The sequence below is a fragment of the Thermobia domestica genome, chromosome 15, assembly GCF_964235325.1.
Source record: "Thermobia domestica chromosome 15, izTheDome1.hap1.1, whole genome shotgun sequence".
NCBI lineage: Eukaryota > Metazoa > Arthropoda > Insecta > Zygentoma > Lepismatidae > Thermobia > Thermobia domestica.
In genome coordinates this window covers 16790366-16805913 of record NC_137468.1, presented here as the reverse complement: position 1 = coordinate 16805913, position 15548 = coordinate 16790366, and the positions used below count along the sequence as shown (strand labels likewise).

Below are 15548 nucleotides of genomic sequence, written 5' to 3'. Positions count from 1 at the left end.
TGCTGGGAATTATTTGACCATTTGCTTTAACACTGCCCATGTGACCTTAAAGTAACACATGACCTAAACATGATTTATGAATGTAGTATTCAAATAGAGTGTCAGCTTACTAAATTTAACTACAATCATCATTAAGTCTGTTTCCAATCAACAAAAAAATGTTTATTTTAAATAATATAGTTATGATATTTTTGCCGCCCTTCGACATTTACCACCCCGTGCAAATGCACGTGTTGCACATATGGTAGACCCGGCCCTGGCCCTAAGTATGCTAAACCGACCCGGTTTGACCACTGGTCAACGTGGAAAACTTTGTGCCCTTATCAGTAATACAAAGTACAATATCCATGGTACAGTCGCTATTTGCTTTTGTATTTGGCAATTAAATCATTAAGAATAAAAGTATTTTGGAAGTAAATTGTTATTTAAACTGCAAACGAAAAACTCCTTTATACTCACCTTATTTATATCAAATCCCTGAAGAGGTGGGAATAAGGGGCACTGACCAGTCCTAACAATCTGCGAAACAGATTGTTGACAAGTTAATATCACTACTAACAGTACCCCAACACGAGAAGATAAAAACCCTGAAACACTGTCACAACAACACATCTTGATGCGCCGTCTGGAGAAAGCACTGTGTAAATAACGAGAAAAAAATATCCACGCACTAAACAGAAAAGAGAGAAATAAATGAACACACTACCACGTACTACGGATGTGAAACAAACGTGAGTGTAATCCCTCTGTAATAACACGTGCAATTAAACCACGATGATACTTGCACTGCAACTTTTAAAGTCTTTTCGGTTCGTTCAGCGTTGCCAGATCGCTCGTAAAACTTTCTTTCCACTCTTGACTGCTCGCTTGGCCCACATATTGGAAACGTTATAGCACTCCATTACCATGCCACCACGATGAAGCTTCGAGAAAGAAGAAAAAACAAGTGTTTCATTTTCTTGTTAAACTTTAATAATTCATCAAAAGGACGCAATAAAGTAAACGCTTCATAGCCTCTTGGGCGAACAATGATGACTTTATCCACCTTATGGCGTGTAATTATAAATAATGAAAATTACCATTATGATAAAATTATAATGTATTTGTATAAGCTAAACATATCACCTAATGGTGAAGCAAAACTCTGACTTTCACTGCAAGATTTTTTTTTCTGAAGTAATTGTGTATGATTTAGTGTTACATTATGGTTGTTTACCTGTCTGTCATCACTTGTCTTAATTTTTTAACAAAATATTCTTATGTGTTGACAAGAATGACCACTGAAGATATATGTACGTACAATTCAAGTCAAACATAATACAATTTATACAACTTTTTCTTTCAAATTACCTCAATAAAGCCATGAAAAATAAATATATTTATCGTAATAAAGGACTATGCCTTTCTTTAAAAATAAAGAAAAGTATAGATGAAGTGATTGAAAGTGAGGAATACCTCTCGAAGAAGAAGAAATAGCATTACCTTACTTTCTCATAATTGTAGATCCATTTTTTTTTTTTTCCTAAGGCAGATCGTTACGTACAATAAAACAACCCAGTTTTCAGCAACGAAAAATAACTTAATTTTCACTATATCTGTATATTAAAATGCTATGTTTATATGTTTCTGGACGTTTATATATTTGTGGCCAAATCTTTTGATAAAGATATCTCGGAAACCACAAGCTCTAGAAAGATGCTGTTTGAGCTAGTCATTCCAAATCTTCAGTAGATTCGCCAGTTCTCATTCAAGTTTTCAAAAAAAAAAACTTTTCTTTATTTTTCTGTTCCATATTTTAGGCGTTGTTTTGGCCCTATTAGTTTAATATTGCAACTAGATTGATACCCTTGTGAAAGGCAACCAGTAGAGAAGCCACGTATAGCGGGTTGATGGACATTTCAGGCGCTTTGCTATAATCTGAACGACAAAACACATTGCAAATTGGCTACTTCGAAGGCGTACTCGCATATGGAATTATCTACTATATATATATATATATATATATATATATATATATATATATATATATATATATATATATATATATATATATATATATATATATATATATATATATATATATATATACAGGACCGGATCCAAGATTCTCTCAGGAGGGTGCACCAATAACTACCAGTACATTTGAACTAAATTTGAGTTTTTTAAATGCTTTTAGGCATCTGTGACGTGAATGAGAAATTCCTTTGGAAATGCTAAATGTGTGCTCTCAATGAATTCTTTTCCTTCAACCTTCAAAAAATTGAATTAAATTATTGATTTTGCAACACTCGCTGCTAACTTCTCGCTTTAGGTAGTGTATATTTACAACAAAGGGGGCTGCACGTGCACATTTGCACACCCCCTAAATCCGGCCCTGTATAATATATATATATATATATATATATATATATATATATATATATATATATATATATAAACGTATCCAAGTTTGCTACAAACTCCCACCAACATTCTATATATTAAAATACTACATATATATGTGTGTCTATAGCAATTTACTCCCTTTGAGAGTCTTCCTGTCCTTTACTTGTGTCCGCAAAGGGACTTGCACAGATATAGTGAGAAGTGGGAAGGAGATTCACGCCCATATTGGAACTGTGCACTGTGTAAATAGCCTGGGTTCAGCTAGTCTGCATATTAAAATGCAACATTTGTATGCTTGTGGGTAATTTCTTTCGATAATGAGACTTCAGAAACCACAAGCTCTGGAAATGTGCCACTTTCCCCGATTGAATCCAAATGTTGTATAACTTTGTTAGTCCTCGTTGAAAATTTCAAAAAAAAATATGCTGTTATTTTTCTATTCAACGTTTTAGGGTTGTTTTGAGCTCATAAGATTAACATTGTTGCTAGGGTGTTGCTGAGGTTGATATTTTTAAGTTAGGTAATCAGTACAAGAGCAGGTTAGAAGGGTGACTGACGTAGCATGCTCTTTAGTTTAATCTGAATGCAAAACCTATTGCATGCTGGGAACTTCGAATCGTGTATAGCTCCAATGAAGTGTAATTAAATATGGATTTATCAGGGAAAATAATCTCAATTTGATATAATCTATTACTCTCCAAGTTTGTCACAAACTCATCCAAACATCTACATATTAAAATGCTACGTTTAGCCTATATGTTTGATATAGCACCAGGGCAGAGAACACTTGCGTGTACGCACCTACTTTTAATATTGCAATCACTGCTTCTGCAGACCACGTCCCGGTACTGTTAAGGTATTTTGGAAACATGCTGTCGTGTGAGAAATAAAACGTTACATACGAAATTTACTGGTTTACAAAATGAATAATATGATTGGTATAATAAAAAGAAAAGAGACAGAGAGATAGGTGAGTAGTATATGTGTTATTGCGCATAGTGGACGTGTAAGTTGAAGTTCAGTCACGTGTGTACGGTGCAGTGCGCTAGTGTGAGTGACCAGTCACCTTGACATCCAGTACAGTAGCTAGAAAGCACAATACCATTTACAAGACCAGGAAACCCAGCAGCATTCGTGCAGGCAACAGGTGATCAGCTAATTACGTCTCAGGTTGTTCTCTTAAACGAGAAATTCCTTCATAAAAGAAAAGGTTAACAAGGAGAAAAATGTTTATTTTGAATTTAACATTCATTCTGAGTAAGGAAGCTGCATAAAAATTTACCTAAAGTTTAACGCAAATTCTAAATCAAATGTAAGGGAGTATGGTGCTCTTACCTCTGGTACGAGGAACTCCTGATTTGATTCGCGACCAAGTAAGTTTTTGGTGGACAACATTGTGTCCGTGGGTTTTTCGGGGTATTCTCGTTTTCTCCCACATTCTGATTTCACTATTTTTGTTTCCATCATCATTTACTTTCCTTAATCCTCTATTTCCCTTAGCCTAAGGGACATAATCGTAGGACGTTAAACTGAAAGATTTCATTTCATTTTTGATTCTGAATCACTTGTTCGACCGGGAATCAAGCTTGGCTGTTATAATAGCTTAAATCTGCTTTTCTCAGTCTTTCTTCAAGTGGGGTAACTCAGAACGTCCTAAGGTGCACCCTATATCTGCCCTAGAGACCTGCACGGGCCGGACCTGGCCCGAAGCCCGGCCCGGCCCGCGGGACGGGCTTGGGTAGGCCGACTCTATTATTTCTTTGGGCCGGGCCGGGCTTGGGCGGGCCGACACTGATTTCTCTTCAAGTCGGGCCGGGCTGGGGCCGATTAATTGCAATTCTTTAATAATTATTGACATTCGTTAAACGATAATTAGAATAAAGGCAAACGTTGAAGAAGTGTGCCCGTGAAAAATGATACAAAATAAAACTTCGAAAATTTATCGGGCCCGGGCCGGGCTTGGGCCAAGAATTTTAAAAACCTCATCGGGTCGGGCAGGGCCGGGCTCGGGCCGAAAATCTCCAAAACTTTTCGGGCCCGGGCTGGGCCGGGCCTACGTACATTCGGGCTGGATTGGGCTCGGGCCGAAAAATTCGGCTCGTGCAGGTCTCTAATCTACCCCCTTCGAAAACCATTTTTTTTTTTCATGTATTGAGCATTTACCAGTACACCTGTATTTAAAAAAAAAAAAATAAAATTAACTAAAAATATTTTTCTTTTTATATTAGAATTAACAGAAGAAATCATATATCCACTTTATCTTTTAAAAAGTAATTTATATGGTTTACCAAACACTGTAACAGTCATCAAATCTAGGAAGCTCAATAAGTGGGCAGGTCATGTAGCCAGAACGAAAGTTGGAATGCTTTCAAAATTTTAACTGGACAGTCAATCGGAAAACGACCATTAGAAAGACCTAGGCGCAGATGCAAGGACAATATTAAGATGGATCTCGCAGAAATAGGAATACAGAGTAGGAACTGGATCCAGTTGGTTAAAGACAAAAGTCAATTGAGAGCTTTTGTGAACGCGGCATTGAATCTCCTGGTTTCATAGGCCATAGAGTTAGTTTGTTAATTATAATTGTAACCTATAGTTTACAGCGGGCCGAGAGCTTAGACGCAACATAATAATAATAATAATAATAATAATAATAATAATAATAATAATAATAATAATAATAATAATAATAATAATAATAATAATAATAATAAAGGAAAGGTAAAAAAAAGCTGTAAACACAAATATACTGTTATGCAAATAGTTCATTAATATAGACTGACAGGAATTTATAAAACCATAAAAAAAACGTAGTCTATTTCCCATTTATACAAAGAATATAACCCAAAATGGATTGGATTACACCACAACTTTAAAAACAAAGCATTAAAACAAGCATTGATTGGCCCAATGCAATTGTGAGATGCCCGCATAATGGGAAATTAAAATATACATTTCATTTTATTACTGCATGCATTCTTTCGTGTTTCTCTGGTATAAACATGACATTCCTACTATGCTTATGCACTCGCAATCTTGTTCTTTATTTTCTTTTTAATGCGAACATATAAAAACAAGAAAAACAAGCATTTATTGCCTTAAACTTTTTGTTGTTGTTGTTGTTGTTAAATTTAAGATTTCTTGTTCAACACGAGCAGTCAACATTCCATAATCACGCTGCTAAGTAACTGTTCAGATCCTGATTGGAGTTTTTTTTTTTTTTTTTTTTTTTTTTTTTTTTTGCCCACTCAACTTCTTGTTGGTATGGTCAGCACAGCAAGTTGAAAGTCTTGGCTAATGAAGGTGTCACGATTGTCCATTAAATAGTTAACCCTTAAACAATTGTTCGAGATTAGGGATTTACTTTTCATTAAAAGATTTCATTTCTACCATTACAAAAGTACTTTACAATAAAGAGTTTGTTTAGTGAATGTATTTTATGGTAATAACTGGTTCTCATTCAAGGCCATTGATGTAAACATACACGGACTCAATACGAGGTGGATTCAGTAAATTCAAATTTTGTAATACTTTAATCTTCATATGGTACTTCCAAGTTAGTTAAATTCAAATTACATATACTGTAGATTACTCGCACACTAGTAAATTTTTAGAATAAGTTACAATAAATAACTTGGGATGATTTACTTGAGATAAACATATTGTTGATGTGAATGGGAAAAAAATAGTAAGTAGTATCTGTTAGCGTTGCACAGAAATCATTATCTGTAATTAACGCTAAATCCTTATCAGATTAAGTGACACCGGAATTGAACTTGGATCTTCGTCATATTGTTGCCGACGAGGTGAGATGAGAATTAATTGTTTCTCGTCCCAAGTAAATTTTATAGAACTCTTGTCTCGTTTCGATTCTCGAAGGTCTTTCTCTAGTCTCGCCCCAATTCTCGAAACACTTCTCAGCTTGTCTCAAAAATTTCTCCTCTCGTGTTTCAAGTTTATATACCTGAATTTTACAAGTGATCTTGGTAGAATTTTATACTTAGTAATGCTATATAGAGATAACTGCTGAATAATTGGTATTAATTCAAAAAAGATACATATCCCCAGGTTCCTTTTAACCAACGTCCATACCCAAACGAACACAAAAGTTCACAGTACAAAACAATAGTGACTTACGTATTTAACAAGAGAAAGCAATTGGATTTCTAGGATTCATTTCCAGGAGACCATCACATATTTATTGTGGGAGATGGGATAGTATCGACCTTTCCACGTTATTGAAGTTATGAACGATTTATATCGAGAAACGATAGCATCAACTTTTCCACAGGGTTGTCCAAGCACATTAGGAGAAATAACGATAGGAGAGAATTACTTTCTATTCATTGATTTCTCCTAGTAATACAAAGACTTGGGTTCTTATAGATATAAGTAGTTCTATCCATTAAATTTATAAATATTCACATCTTTTATCTCAAGCGAGACGAGAAGTACATTTTTAAACCTGAAAAGAGACGAGAAAAATAACAAGTCTCGTCTCGTAGGAAACAAAGTTTATCACAGAAAGCAGTAACGCTAATCATTACATGTACTTAATAGAAATGGTATCGAGACGAGACGAGACAAGACTTCATACAGTCTCGGTTCACAAATAGCAGTTTCGATCTCGATCTCGTCTCGAGTAAAAGAACGCCGTTTCGATCAAGGATATTATAAAATAGGGGATCTGCCCATATCTTCATCATATGAACTCAATGAAGCCAAAAAAACAACCGAGCATGGTCTGATCCGGCACGTCTGATTGGCTACTCGTGTTTCCGCCATGATTGTTGGCTCTGAAGATTGCGATCTTCGTGACGCGGAGTGGGCAGAGTAGGTGTGGCGAGCTGTGACGTATGGCTTCACGATTTTGTTGTATGGGCAGATCCTCTATTTTATAACATCCTTGGTTTCGATGTCAGTCTCCATCTCGGGTGCAAAGTCTCGATCTCGTCTCGAAATAAACTGTGCGATTTTTTTTTTAATGTAAAAGTAGTGTCATCTTAAAGCCTGTCGTTTCCTCTCTTATTTTTTCACTACATTTTTGACTGAAGAATTGCTGTAAGCCATATATTCCTTCATAGCTAAGTGGCTAGCGTTCATTCTTTCTGTGCGTATATTCGCAGATTTAATCGCCAGTGGGTGTTCGAGCTTTAGATAAAACCCAGATAGTGATCCACATCCCACTTTAAAAAAGTTTGTCTCATGTAGTCGCAGTACATTCTAAACAATTAGGACTCTATACAGAATCTTTTTTAGCGTTGTATTAGGAGTTTAACTAACACAGGAGTTTAACTAACTTCTGTGTTTTAAAACACGTTATCGAGGTTACAAACGATGGTAATAGAACTAACTTTAGAGATCTACTTGCACTTAATACAAAGAGCTCCTTCGTAGCTAAGCGGTTAGCGCACGTGCCTTTGGCGTGGGAGACCCGGGTTCGATTCCCGGTGGGAGCTCATGTGGTTCGGATTCCACGTTAATCAGTGGGTCCACGTTTCATATAGCCTCGCTGCTGAAAGGGATGTTAAACTCAAAGTCAACTCAACCCACGTTAATACTCCAAGTTAGAGGTTGGTTAATAAATATTAATACTCTTCTTATTTCGTGAATTAACTCATTTTGCTCGTAAATTTTCCAAAAGATGAGCATCCATATTCCCTATCTGCACAAGGTAACTAGAACTTTTACTTTCAAAAACGGGACGCATACGAATCGGCGACCGGGGAAAAGGGGGGGGAGCTTATATATATCTGACTTCCATATTGCATTTTGGGACTCAGCAGTTTTTTTAATTTACAAAATACACAAGTAAGAATGATAACACACCGTTTCTAACTTAAGTACTACCCAACAATACTTTTAACTACTTGTACACTAAGAATTCCAGCTCAATTTCCACTTGAAGCACAGAACACTCAATTCCCATTTGAACATTCAGAAATTCCAAACACGGCTGAACTTTCTCAATGAGTGTTGATACGGAAGAGTGTAGAATTTGCATTGACCATTTATATTTTGAATAATAATTACTTGACGCCTGGGTCATTTTTGCTTAAAAACGCGACATTTAGGCGTCCTGTTTGAGAATCAGATAAAAAAGGTGGGAAAAAAGGGACTGTCCCGGCTAAAACGGGACGTCTGGTCACCTTGTATTTGCACCGAATCTAGATCATCCTTATTCATTTTTTCTTTTGTAACCTAAGTGAGTAAACACTAACTACGGTTGCTCTACTAAGGCTTTTTTGGCCATGTCACTTGAAATTATTTTATGCCGGAATTGAGTAACTATTAAATTAGTTACAAAATTTGTAGTTTATACTACCAAATAAACATGACGCGGACAAAACGAAAATCGCATCTTTTACGCCAATAGATTATTGTTAACACAGTAGAAGTCTGAGACTGAACCCATGGTATAAAATAATGTATCTTCAAATATACATTTGTATGTTTCCTTGTTAAATTGGTTTTTAAAATGAAGATGTTTTAGAGTTTGTTGGCATAGCGCCATCTTGTTTCTTGCTTTTATTCAATTTTGCATCAAGATGAATTATTAATCAAGAACTACAGGCTAAACCTATCAACTCAACTTTCTACTACCTACCAATATCACACTTTTAATCCACTACTCTTTTCATCACTTAACACATAATGTGGATGAACTTGTTGAGACGAACATAATGCTAAAAAGCATTTTCTCTAAGCTTTAGAAGCATTATCAGGGTTCTTACGCACAACTTTGCATATTAGTTTAATGCAAGAGTTTCATTTAACAATCAAACAAAGAAGTTGTGTTTGTTAATTCAGCAATTATTCTGGGTAAGTTTGGTTGTGTGACCTCTTTCTAATTGAAAGTTAACGAAGAGTTAGTAATTAACTCAGTGGGATGCTTGATGGCTTTCAAAGCTCCTTTCATGATTACATCTTCTGCATATATGTACGTACGTCAACGTAAAACAAGAGATTCTTCTCTCATTGGAGGAAATCAAAAACAAGGCTATTAGGAGAAAACCAGAAGAAGAACAAGTTGATTCATGTATGCTTTTTACAAGGAACTTGCAATCCATGTTTGACAGATCATCACTCTACGCGTGGTGTCTGGACTAGTTATACAAGTAAGTACATCCGGATTTTTACTTTCCTTATTTCTGATTGACAATATTTCAAAATTAATGGCATGCATTAATATGTATGAGAGTCATTAATATGCAAAATTTTGCATATTCTTTATCGTATACACAGGGACATAGAGTGTATGAAATAAATTTTACGTATCGAGGAGTGTTCAGTGGCGTTGATTTGAAACGAAACGAAATGAAATCTTCCATTTTACATCCCATGGTATATCGGCTAGGCTAGAGGAGACGGTAATAATGAGAAATGAATGCAATGGTGAAGTGAATAAAGTGGGAGGAAACGTAAGAACCCCGAGAAAACCCACGCACACCGTGTTTGTTCACCACAAAGCTCATTTAGCGCGAGCTGGGATCGAACCAGGGACCCCAGGTGTCAATATCTATATATATTTCGAGGAAGAGTTATTCAGGTTTGTCAGACATATCATCTAACAATATATCAAAAGAATTTTAATACAAATACATCGACCGAATCAAACTTTAGATGGAGACTAGATCTGTGCCCATGGGAGTATTTACATGTTATAATACACTTCGCCCTGTGGAAACTCTGTCATCAGTAAATGGAAACGTTATGCAATTTGCATTGGAGTTATTGTTTACTACAAGACGATACAAAACAAGAAATACTGTTTTATCATCACATCTTGTAAAGTTTGTCTAATATTCCTCTAGTCTTGATTATTGAAGAATTATTTCTAAAAATAAAATTAAATGAAATCTTTGAGTTTTACGTCCCACGATTCTGCCGGTTAGACTAAAGGAGACGGTGATAATGAGAAATGAATGAAATGGTGGAATGAAGAAAGTGGGAGGAAACGGGAGAATCCCGGGAAAATCCACGAGCACGGTGTTTGTCCTCCACAAAGTCTACACGGCGCGAGCTGGGATCGAACCAGGGACCCCAAGCACCGGAGGTGAACGCTCTACCACTGAGCCACCGAGCCCCAAAAATTATTTCCAGTCTCATCTCGATTATTAGAAAACTTTCGTCATCTCGTCTTGTTTCATGAATTCATGTATAAACTGTGACCTGATTTTTTGCTTAATCTTATCTAGAAGTTATCAGAGACCTTCCGTGTCACAAGGGATTCACAAAGAGTGTGATATAACAACATATAAACCATATTTATTATTGGAGTATATTATGTATTGATTTGTGCATTTTTAAACGTTGATAAAATGTTCTTCATTACGTTCGTATAATTACTTTATCAATTTATAGTTTTCATGTCGATCATGTAACACTGAACAGAGTTTGAGACTTAAGATTTGGATGGACTATAGTACTCGCGCCGAGTCGTGAAGCTTGACCTAGATCTACCGATTTCACCAGCCAATAGAACGCGAGGGTGTGTTCCAGTCGTCAACCCCCACCCATCAAATTTTGTTAGTGACTTCTCTCGCGCTACACGGAAAACATCTCCCGAGAGTACAGTGTTGTCGGATTGACGTAACGTTCCATTTTGTTAATTCTTTAATTCTTTTTAGTTGCGTTATATTTTCGTTATTACTATTTGTGTTATTGTTACCATTTTAGAATAGTTGTTACAGTAGTTAATGTTGTGCAGTGTTATTAATGGTAATTTTTAAATGCCTTTTTTATATACTCGTTTACTATGTCTTCAAAGTTTGGCAACATTGTTGGTGAATTTCAGCTGTTCGACGTTTCCCCATGTGTGCGCTCGGGAAGTGGCTCCACGAATTGTACCGAAGTTTTCCGATGTGTTGGAGCTCAATCAAAAAATTTCTATGATTGGTTTCGAGCCCAAGCTTCACGACTCAGCGCGAGTACTATAGTGGAGCCCACGAGACTCACGAAATGTCTCGTTTCATCTACAATTTAAAAATTTTCCATAAGTAGAAGCTTTGCTTTGTATATACTTAAACAAACTATTTGCTGAGCAAAACAATATATTCACATAATAAAGTACATACGTGTTACAGTTTCGCCAACTAACACGTATGTACTTTATTATATGAATATATTGTTTTGCTCAGCAAATAGTTTGTTTGTGTTTAAATTTAAAAATTTATTTTATGTCTTATTTCCTCAAACGTGAGAAAGTTTCCGAGAGCTAGTGATTGTTGAGATTTCTGCAGCCGATGCTAACAAGTAAGCGTCGCTTATAAGTAGACATTGGATTTTTATACAAATGCATATTTTGTTTGCTTATATGCATCTCTGTTAAACTTGGTAGAGGTTTCTAACAACAATAATATATCTCAAATTTGAAGTTTTTATAGTGCATTCGAATGCATATTTCAAAGGTTAGAACATATATTAGCGCTTAAGAACATATTCAGCATATTCTATAAGTTTATATTTCAAGATGTATCCTTACAGTATGGCATAAGGTAGGAGGACGGTACGTGGCGGCATGACGTCACACCGTCCTCCTGCCAATCTTTGTCCATTGTAAAATTTCTTAGGAACTGGGGGGACGCCGTTCATATGTTTTGGAGGTGAGTGGATGGTGTTGCCCCGCACTTTTACCCTGGTTACTTGTTAAAACTGTTACGTGTTTTATACATAGCCTTGCTCAGTATCTTGCTGTGTTTACTAGATTTCCAAACTATACGAATTCAATGCTTAAACTGGAAATGGCATTGATTCGAATAGAGGAACAAAATATTTCGTTGGACACTGAATCTATATACTCCCTGCAGGCACGTAGGCAGGATTTCGAAATAGGGGGGGGGGGTCCGTAACGAAATACTGTGGTTATCATACCAGGGGCTCGATCGTTCTAAACTATTTTACTGGCAACATATATTCGTTCTTTTATCCAGGATTTCGTAATGGGGCGGGTGGGGGCGTGATATGAAATACTCTGATTACGCACCAGGGGATCGATCAATCTAAACTATTTTACTGGCAACATATCCATATTGGTTTGTTAGGACAATAAAATGAGGGGTGGGGTGCTGACTGCCACAGCCAATTATTGGTGCTGATTGCCACGACTGGCGCTGATTGCCAATATCAAGGTGCTGACTGCCACGATGGAGTGCTGACTGCCACGAGCCTGAGAGAAAGTTGCTAGACGTAACATTACCGGACGCCAAGAAGCATGAAAGAAACTAGATGATCCTTAGGATTGTGTTGTTCAGACCAACACCTAACAAAGGTAAACAGGTCTCTATGTACACTCATGTCCAAAATTATTGTCACATGATTATAAATATGTTGTTCTAGTAATATAATTTGATAACGAATTCGCCCGGTATTTCTTATAATGTTAGTATGTGTATAATCGGCAAAGACAAGTATGTGGTAAATTTCATGTCAAAAGAGCAGTAAATAAGAACAATAAAACGAAAATAAAATTTTCTTGTCCATTTAGTTACATTTTATTTTACTCATTATGATTTTCGTATTTATAATTCTTTTCCTATGAAATTTATCACAAATATAAATTTCCTGATTATACACATAATATAAGTATTAAAAGTACTCTGCAAAATTATCAAATTATATTCTTACAAGAAGACAGTTATAGATATGCGACAATAATTTTGGACATGAGTGTACTTTCAGTTTTGTCAGGGAGCGGTGCGTACAAAATTGGTACGATTTATGTGTTCTCACTTGAACTCTGTATGTCAGCATGAACTGTGTACAGCTGTGCAAATTGTTTCTAGCAGCTCTTGAAAGTTCCATCAAAAAAGCACTGCTGGCTGTCCCTCACAAGGGAAGTTCAGGAGAAAGCACTCGCCTATAGAGAAACTAAGCATGCCATTTGAAGTCCCAATTCATGCTGATTATAACAAGCTAATAAAATTCCTGTACGGTTGAGAAAGGTTCGAGATATTCAACTTGGAAGTTTATATGAGAAAATGAGGATATACGCATTTATACGCGTTAAATACAACATAATTAGTAACGAATATTGACATACGAATTGAAAGCTATCGGAAGTAACAGAAAAAAAAAGTGTTTCGCAATAACTAACGGGTTTGTTAGATACAATTAGTCATTTCATTGTTCACAATAATCATAGGTTAGAAATGAAAATTGATCACTGTTTTTCTGTTTTATGAAGAAATGACGCAGGCAAAATACTCCCTTGCACCATGAACATTTTATATGTGCAATTGTGTTGCATCCGTCAAGAGTTCGCAGAACAGTTCGCAAAACCAAAGCAAAAAGCAAATTCGACAAGTGATTCAAAAGTTATAAGCCTATAACGTAACCTGCCTTGCAGAACGCAAACTGAAACAATCCAATGTATCGCGGTGATCGGAAGTGATTCGTATGGACACGAACTTTATCTGATTGTTTCGTTGGTACATTATAACGTCCAGATGAAGAAGATTCATACTATGTACAAATCTCCTGCCATAATCTTTGATTGATTGGAATCAAAACACATCAAATGGTTGCACAAATCGTGTGCAATTCTTTAGTATCTTCTCAACCATTATGTCTTTGCCATCCGTCATGCAAATTGCTATAAACAATTTGTCTGTGAATGGACCCTAGTGATCAAGCAATAGCAAGTTCAAACCATCAGGCTTCGCCATGGGTGAGAATACTTAACGCATTGAAACGTGCATCCACTCATTTTCTCATATAAATTTCCAAGTTGAATATCTCGAACAGTTCCCAACGTACAGGAGTTTTATTACCTGTTGTAATCAGCATGAGTTGGTCCTTCAAATGACATGCTTATTTCTCTGCAGGCGAGTGCTTCTCCCAAACTTCCCTTGTCAGCTGGCTTCAGACCATCATATCCATTAAATAATACAATAAAACAATTAATATAAACAATGAAATGTGCAAATTGTACATATAATAGAAAAGACAATCCCTTTATAAACATCCAAGTGTATGTCGTTCCACTTAGTGAGCAACTTTGTAACTTATAGGATGCCACATAGATTTGCTGTGATGATTACTAAATTAATCCCTACTAAATTAATTAATAATCATAAATTTAGAATGAGGGATTAATTCCTCTCTTTCCAAATACAGTTTCTCCCAGGCTCGTGGCAGTCAGCACCTTCATATTTGCAATCAGCCACAGTCGTGGCAGTCAGCACCAATAATTGGCTGTGGCAGTCAGAACCCGTGGCAATCAGCACGTATCCAAATGAGGATAGGTTAGTAAGTATCTTAATAAAAAAAAAACTATGAAGAAATCTTGAGTAAAAGCATATAAAAAAAATTTTGAAAAAGATATAGTCTTCCAAAGTGATTCGAACTCGGTTCTAATTGTCTTCTTTCTTTTTCTTTTTTCTTATCTTCATTTAATGCCGCCAAAGATAGCAACGAGATCTCTTTCGGGAGTAAAGACATCCTACAAAATGGATTAGTGTTGCCGCGAAATTCAAAATGGCTTAAATTATTGGTGATTCTGAGCATTTCTTAAGTACTACCTGAGAGTCTATCTGATCGAACCGGTTTATCGATCGTCATTAATAGTCCATAGGATTAGCATGAAGCTAGATGGAATTCAGAATGCTTCGTTACAATAATATCCATTTTCAACTCCCCTCTCCGTTTCCTACACACAAAGCTCCTCATAAGAAAGAGTAACCAAACACTTGCTGTAACTTTATATTTTTGAACCTGATTCATCTTTTGTTCGTTTGTTTTTGTTTCGTCCTTCTTGAATATTTTTCATTTCTGGATCCGAAGGGGAGGGGGGTCCGGACCCCCCGGACCCACCCCTTGGCTACGTGCCTGCTCCCTGTCTCTTTTGGTTTTTCTATATGGAGATCAATATTGAAACCAGAAGTAGTAGTAAATTTATCATTTTCGGTATTGGTAGGAAAATGGCAAAATCGGTTCTATGGTATCCGTATTGGTAAATATAGTATATTTTCTTCAAACCAAATCGATTCCTGAAAAATGTTTGTCGGTATCTATTGCCATTATTTGAACTATGACAATCAACATTGAAACCAGAAATTATTAATTTCTACCACTTCCAGTTTAAATACAAGAATTAATGGAGGGAATGGGACCTATTCTTGGTAAACCAAAAACACACACACAGACACTTCTTGATATTTCTT

At 36.1% G+C, this 15548-nt stretch overlaps 2 protein-coding genes across 2 annotated transcripts in view; one reads left to right on the top strand and one right to left on the bottom strand.

Moving 5' to 3' along the window:
- LOC145672097 (apolipoprotein D-like) overlaps positions 1 to 789 on the bottom strand; it is a 94785-nt gene extending 93996 nt beyond the window's left edge. Inside the window, exon 1 of the mRNA XM_081741365.1 lies at positions 460 to 789. Within this exon, the coding sequence (XP_081597491.1) occupies positions 460 to 612 (153 nt within the window). The 5' untranslated portion in view covers positions 613 to 789. The remainder of the gene's footprint in view (positions 1 to 459) is intronic.
- Positions 1 to 15548, top strand: part of LOC145671816 (putative phytanoyl-CoA dioxygenase) — a 246860-nt gene that overhangs the window by 135663 nt on the left and 95649 nt on the right. The gene's annotated exons all lie outside the window — the stretch shown is intronic.